The sequence below is a fragment of the Carassius auratus genome, chromosome 21 (genome assembly GCF_003368295.1).
Source record: "Carassius auratus strain Wakin chromosome 21, ASM336829v1, whole genome shotgun sequence".
Classification (NCBI taxonomy): domain Eukaryota; kingdom Metazoa; phylum Chordata; class Actinopteri; order Cypriniformes; family Cyprinidae; genus Carassius; species Carassius auratus.
Window position 1 is genome coordinate 13046958 of NC_039263.1, and position 7596 is coordinate 13054553.

Consider the following 7596-nt stretch of genomic DNA (forward strand, 5'->3'; position numbering starts at 1 on the left):
TCATAACATTTCACCGGTTTTGTGAACTAAGTCAACTGATTCTTAAGAATGATCAGACTAATTAACCCAAAAATGAAAATAAGCCCATGTTTTGAAGGCCTCCTGAAGTGAATGTGTTTTTGTAAGAGAAACAGTCATATTTTAAAATATTATAAATAGTGGTAGATGATACAGCCTCAAAATGATATCACATATATACATACATACATACATATATATATATATATATATATATATATATATATATATATATATATATATATATATATATATATATATATATATATATACAATATTTATGACGATATAGAAAAAAAACATGGAACAACATTTTATTGGTGATTGTAGGTGGCAGGCAGCAGCATTTTTTTCCCCAATGAGCTCCTGTCATCAGACAGTCTACCTAATTTGAAGTGTAAATCTATTGTCATAAGGTGGCAGCAGCAGCTGTGTGTTCGACTTGAAGCAGAAGGATCAGTGTACAGGGCCTTAGCTGAGGTTTGTGGGGCTCTGTGCAGGTTGTACCACTGGGCCCTTTTTGAAATTGTGTAAATTGCACAAATAAACAAGGTTTGTAGGTGTCCAGGTACAGAAACTGTATAATCAAATGTAAATAGCATGGCATAGTCTTCACTGTTTAAATTAAATATTGATTAATTCTTGTTAAAACTACAAAGTAATTCAGTAAATGCAGTGAGTGATTTTCCCTATTTAATTTCTTGGATTAACAAGGACACTGACAGCAGCTAGTAAATTAGGTGCGGTCACTTTAAGAGATAAAACATCCGATATAATGATACACATTCCATTTCTATCTCAACTGTTTACTTAAGACATAACTGCGCCTTTTTAATCGAGGATACTAGCAAAGACAGCTATTGTGACAATTTTGAATGCATTTGTTATTTCAAGAGCAAGAAGAGACAAAACTCGATTTGGTGTTTAAGGGCTGTAGACGTGTCTCTGCATGCACACTGTACACACAGAACAGCGTGTGGGTGCTGAATTAAGCTTTTCATGTCTTTTTTGCTTGTGTATTGAGGTTTATTTGTCCGTTTAAGCACTGGAGAGAGTGAAGAAAAGCTCGGTTTAGTGTTTGCTCTCCGTGTGCGAACTGAACTCAATGAGAAAACTCTTATTTGAGTTATTCCACGTCTTTTGTTTGAATGCTTTAAACTGTTTTGAATGTTTCAATTGGCAAGGCTTACAACACTTGCAATTCATAAGCTTTCATGCAGGCTGTCTTTTTATGCTGGCATCGGGCAGTCAGTTGAAACCGTGGATGGTACGATATGGCAAACCCTTAGTTACAAATATTTTTCTCTCACTACTGCTGAGATATGCTAGTCTTGTGAGTTTGTTTACATGATCAAAGGAAGCAAAGTTTCCTTACGTTCCTTGCGCAAAGGAAATCCAGTGTTGCCAAGTCTGCAGTTTTCCAGCGGAATTGGGCTACTTTATCACTATTGCCACAGGTTAAAGCGACTCCGATAACGTGATATTCATCCCGTGGAATGCAAATTTTACTGTGCAAACCCCACCAAAAACATGTATTTTATCCCCCCGGACCCGGAAGAGAAGACAATGCTGAATAAAGTCGTAATTATTGTTCTTTTTGGACCAAAATGTATTTTCGATGCTTCAACAAATTGTAACTGACCCTATGATGTCACATGGACTACTTTGATGATGTTTTTATTACCTTTCTGGAAATGGACAGTATACCGTACACACAGCTTCAATGGAGGGACTGAGAGCTCTCGGACTAAATCTAAAATATCTTAAACTGTGTTCCGAGGAGGAATGGAGGTCTTATGTGTTTGGAACGACATGAGGGTGAGTCATTAATGACATAATTTTCATTTTTGGGTGAACTAACCCAAAAGTTAATGGACCATCTTAAAGGGATAGTTCACCCAAAAATGAAAAGTACCCCATGATTTACTTACCCTCAAGCCATCCTAAGTGTATATGTATAAAAAAAATGTCCTGACTCTTCTAAGTTTATAATTGAAGTGAATGGGGGTCGATGTTTTGAAGCCCCAAAAAGTGTATCCATTCATCATAAAAAAAAGTGCACACGGCTCTGGGGGAATAATAAAGGCCTTCTGAAGCGAATTAAAACACTTTTGTGTAAGAAAAATATCCATATTTAAAACTTAATAAACAGTCATCTAGCTTCCACTGTTGTATGAGAGAGTGGTGTTCCAGTGGATGATTTAAGATGTAGTTGTAGTGAAATATGCTAGTGAGAATATTATGGAGAACTAACCCTATAAAATGAGAAGGAGATTTAAGAAAAGCTACTCTATGGAAGCAATTCTAAATGAATAAACATAAACAATAAACAGGAGGTAAAGGGAAGAATAAAGTTACATGTACCTCCATTCTTGCCTTAGATGAAAGACGGAGCGGCCAGGCCGAGAGGCATCCTCCCTTGCTACTGCTAGTGCTGCTGCTGCATTCTGGGCCATGGCCATAGTGGAATGAGGTCTGTGATTGGCCGAGGAGCCAGTGGAACTCCTGCCTACGCCAGCTCCAGCTCTGTGACTGGCTGATGCGGAGGGTTTAAAATGTGCAGCTAGAGCGAGTATGAGCCTCATGGCAGATTTGAGGTTCCCCTCCACTATGTCTTTGAGTACAGAGAGATAGAAGAGATCTTAAATAAGCAGTTTTATCAGCTTAACCATGATTAAGAGCCTGCTTTGTAACTCACCCCTGGCAGACGTCTGGGGCATTCTGATCCGTTTGGATGATACAAACTGCAGAACCTTCTCCACATTCTGCTTCCTCTCCTGGTCATCACGTGGCACATAATGAATGCCATCCAGCAGCTCACCAGCTTGCCAAATATATAAAACACATCTCAATACAATGGCGTATAACACAGTTCTGCAATAAAAATGGAATATGATGTACAGGCTTACCCACGATCTCAATGAGGTGTGCTAGAACCACACCATCTCTGAGATCCTGCCGTAGATCACTCACAGGTTTCAGTCCAGGCTTCTTTCTCAGCTGTGCATTAACCCAAGACACATAGGCAGCCAGTTGCTGCTTGACAGACAAACATTTCATCAGGTTAGTGCAAACTTAGTTATAGTCTATAGCTCAAGAGCAGATTTTACTTAAGAATTTTTTTAATTATTTAATTACTTAAGATTTTTTTTTTCAACTTTTCAACTTTTGATCAACTGAATGCACCTTTGCTGAAAAAATTAATTAAAAATCTTACTAAGGTCAAAATTACTTTTGAACAGGAGTGTATATAAACATGCATGCATAGAAATCCAGCTGACCATTATATAGCAACAACTTCCACCTTTTTCCTTGAATTACTGATTATTCCAAATTGCAATTAACAGGTAAACAAAACCTCATGCTACAGTATAGGGTTACTTTTCTCAAGCTCAGCCTAAGCACAAATCACAAGTCGCAATGGAGCCAATGTCCCTACGTGCGTTTCTTTTTTGCTATACGTTTGATTGCAACATCTAATCATTACTGTTTATAGTGTTCACCGTCTGTTTGATAACATGACAAACTAACAGCTTGATTTTTATCATACATTTCAGTACTATCAGTTTGAGATAGTCACCACTGATAAGCTATTACTAAATATAATGTAAAAACTTTAATTTTCTGTAAAGCTGCTTTGCAACGATTTGCATTGTGAAAACTTGAATTGAACTGAATTAAACTGCAAGTTATCATTAGTGCCGACAGTCCTGGTGGATAGGTTGTGCAGGATAAGCCTGTGTTGGTACCCACTAGGATACCCGTTGTCAAAAGAAATTTATGCCTCAGTGCTCAAGATGCACCTGCTTTGACAGAACAAGTCCCTCCTCATTCACCCCGGCCGGTCAGCATCGCCCGGGTTCAACAGCGTGGATTAGTCTGACTTGCACTTTGTCTGGCATGTCACAAAAGGACAGCTTAACAACCCACGTTCACGCTTCCTCTTCAGCAAATACATGTAGGAACACAAAGACTGCAGTGAGGTTTGCCGCAGTCCTGCAAAAATGATAAGTGCTGAAGAATGTGGGATGGCTGCAGAAAAAATACAGCATGTAGAAATAGCATATACTTATTTATAATAAACGAGTCCAATACCTTAGATGAAAAATGACACAAAAACACCATGAAAGTATCAAATTTTGTCTATGTGACTACATTCTATATGTCTTCTAAAGCCATACGATGGCTCTGTCAGAGATACGAACCAAAATTTACATATTATTCACTGATAATATTCCCCACAAGTGAGCTGTAGACAAATATGACACCAGATGACATCTGGAGTCACCAGATCAGTGTAGTTGTCAATTAATCATTCGTTCCAATACTGTAAACTATACTATACGACCTATACTATTTGAACTGAACTGAGCTGGACGATGACGTCACTGAATCAATGATGAACTGACTTTAACTGAAAGCGTTTACTATCGTCCTCTTGCATTATCGACACAATATTTTCCTGTTTAATAATATAAAGCTGCTTTGACACAATCTGTTTTATAAAAAGCTTTATATAAATAAAAGTGACTTGACTTGACATAACCAGAATAGCCGATTCATTAAAAAAAAGATCCAAAAAAAATACTGATCGGTGATCACTATTTATTTCATAACAAATCAGTATAGGTCAGATGTCAAGATTATCATATTCAATTTGGAGTTTAATGCAGTCATAAGGACCAATTTTATGATGCCTGTTCATTGAAATATAATGAAAAAGTGCATAGAAGTTCAAAATGTCTCTTTTTGGGGGAAGAAAATCTAAATTATGGAGTAAATGAAGCCAAGAATTGAAATTTCTCATATATGACATACATACTATTCAGTAAGATTTTTGAAAGATTTATTCTTTTTTAGCAAGGATGCATGAAGTTGATCAAAACAATAAAGACTTTTTTTAATGGTATAAAAGTGTTATTTTTCTATTCATCAAATATATCATGTATCACAGCTTCCACGAAAATATTAAGCTGCACAAGAGTCTTTAAAAATGTATAATGAAAAGCATGTTTCTTGAGCATCAAACTTCTCAGACTTCTTTCGAAAAACATTTAAAAACCACACCGACCCCAAAACTTTGAAAGAAACTGAACAGTCATTTATGACATCATGTGTCACACCTTGACAAAACATCTCCTATTAATCTGGAAGACTGTGGATAAACCTTTCCTCGGCCTCCACCTCCCAACCAATGTGTAGTTCCCATCACATGCCAACACGTGAACAGTCAAGTACAACACATGCACACCAAAATAAAAGAAAACAAAATGAGCTCTGCATGTTTTTCACGAGGACCAATGCACAGTAGCATTTATTGATTTGCCACATGGTGGGCTGACGAACACAATGCAAGCTCTGTCTGAAGCATATCTGTCTCACTTCAATCTAACAATGGTCCAGAGTGACAGGCTTCCCAGTGAGAACAGCTGACACTAAGAACTTTCAGCACAGATGCACTGTAAGATGCTGACCATGCTGTACAACTGGAAGGTAGCAAAAGTCATGTGCAACCAGCTGTACAAATGAGCTGTCTGTTCCCACAGTGAACCAACAGAAGGATACATCTCCATCACCGGAGCCTGCTGTTCTGCTGTAATCCCACTTTATATTGGTGGACCTGAAATATCTGTGGAGACAGCTGGGATTCATAACAAAAAATCAATGATGGTTTGAGAACAGTGCTTGACGGTTTAATGGTTACAGTCTGAGGGCAGGCAGATGTAGAAGCACTCAGTCTAAGGTAACATCAGTAGGGAATGTCTGATGATTACAGAAATGGCATAATATGCTTAACACCTCCTCCCACACTTAACACCATTTTTAAAGCATGATATAGGAATCTCCACAGGTTAAAATGACTTTAACACTTATATAGAGGGTATAACTTCAGTTAAAAGACTATCATGTTATTCCAATGAAAATATAAAGTAAAGCAGCACTACACTGCTATTTGTAAAATATATCAAAGTAACACAAGTAGAGAGCTGACTACATATACAGCACAATAGCCGACTGTGTCTCAACTGAAATTATAATTTTTATTGTGCAAATTTTGGAGTAAATATTGCATTATTTATGGCTTCTTTTTATCACTTCCTGTTTCAATATTCAGGATTTCATGTTTTCTACATATAATTCAAAAGCACTATTTTCAACACAATATTTCTGCAATTGTAATTCATCTGTAAATGCATTCATATCATAAATAATACACATTTATATTTGTGTGGCATGAAACAGTCGATAAATGCAGGATGAATAGGATTGTCTTCCATTACTTAACAGCTGTCAAGACTTAGAGACTTAAACTGGCATTACTACAAACAAACTATTGAAATGACTGCGTTAATGGAGTAAACCATGGTATCTATGGCATAATGTATAGTTTATTGGTCTTAATTCATAATGTTGTCAACCAATCAACCAGTTTCAATCAGCTGCATATGAAAAAGATTATTTTCAAAACATTATTTCTGCAACTGAAATATCCATGTAAATGCATTCACACTAACATACCTATTTATGCATGTGTGGCATTAAACAGTCTCCGTAAATTCAGGATTAATAGGATTGTGTCTCCCATTGTTTATTAGCTGCCAGGACAATCCTTCTCTCTGTTTTTGCGCATATGGCACGAGGATTTTAGTTTGCATGTGTTCTATTAAATATAATCGGTCAATGACTGTAAACTAACTTTGTTCTAGAGCATGAAATACTAAGTTACATTCAAAAGAACCTGGTATCTGTTGTTCTACAGTCACTACTCACAGAAGGTGCAAACAATACAATGCCGTCGCCCTCTTCGGAGTTTCTTGCGTAATAAAACGCTTCGTAAGTTGCGACAGCTACCGCTTTTAACTTTTTAGTGAGTCTGAACTTAACAGAACCTAAACGAGCAAATGAAACGCAGAATGCACGTGTGAGGGTTTAGGAGTTCAGTACCTCAGTAGGACCCTCCTGCAGCACGTCAAGCAGATTTCCTTTAGACAGGGATGCGATCATTCTTCCGACTTTTCATCAGGGTGAGGGGAGCAAGGGTGGAAAATGTTAACGTCCTTACTCAGTGAGAGTGTTTTGACCGCATATCGGAGGAACTGAGGTAAACAAAGGAAACTACAGAAACTACATCACTCACGGCGATGGCCATATGTGCCACCCCGTTAGCTCGCTAGACCTGAAACAGGATACGAGGTGGACGCGGATGGGGAGAGAGCTAATGCGCATGCGTCCGCAGCAGCGGCTCCGCGGTCGTTATGGCGACGCTTGAGTTCATGTCGGCTGCTTTCTGTCTCTAGCCTTTGCGATGTAAAGTACACTGGTCTTGATCGAGAAATGCACATTATACCTGTTCTGACTGAAATGACTAATTTTAAATTGAATTAAACCTCTTGAACGCAAAGCACAGAAGAGGTGCTCTAGCCTGGATCGCACACCCTGCAGCCCCTCCTAGTTTAAACCCAACACGACACCTCAATGTGTAAAAATCATGATGTGAAATCAGAAATTCTGTACGCAGTCTACTCTGGCTTCATTGTGTTCAGCCCCATTAGACCACATCCTTCCTGCCTGCCTCAT

The 7596-nt window shown here is 38.0% G+C and overlaps 1 protein-coding gene across 1 annotated transcript in view; it reads right to left on the minus strand.

Moving 5' to 3' along the window:
* The window catches only part of LOC113038576 (dixin-A-like), a 28295-nt gene extending 20699 nt beyond the window's left edge, over positions 1-7596 (minus strand). The window contains exons 1-4 of the mRNA XM_026196090.1: positions 6964-7596; positions 2928-3057; positions 2717-2842; positions 2383-2632 (exon numbers count right to left, since the gene is read on the minus strand). Of these exons, the coding sequence (XP_026051875.1) occupies positions 2383-2632; positions 2717-2842; positions 2928-3057; positions 6964-7023 (566 nt within the window). The 5' untranslated portion in view covers positions 7024-7596. The remainder of the gene's footprint in view (positions 1-2382; positions 2633-2716; positions 2843-2927; positions 3058-6963) is intronic.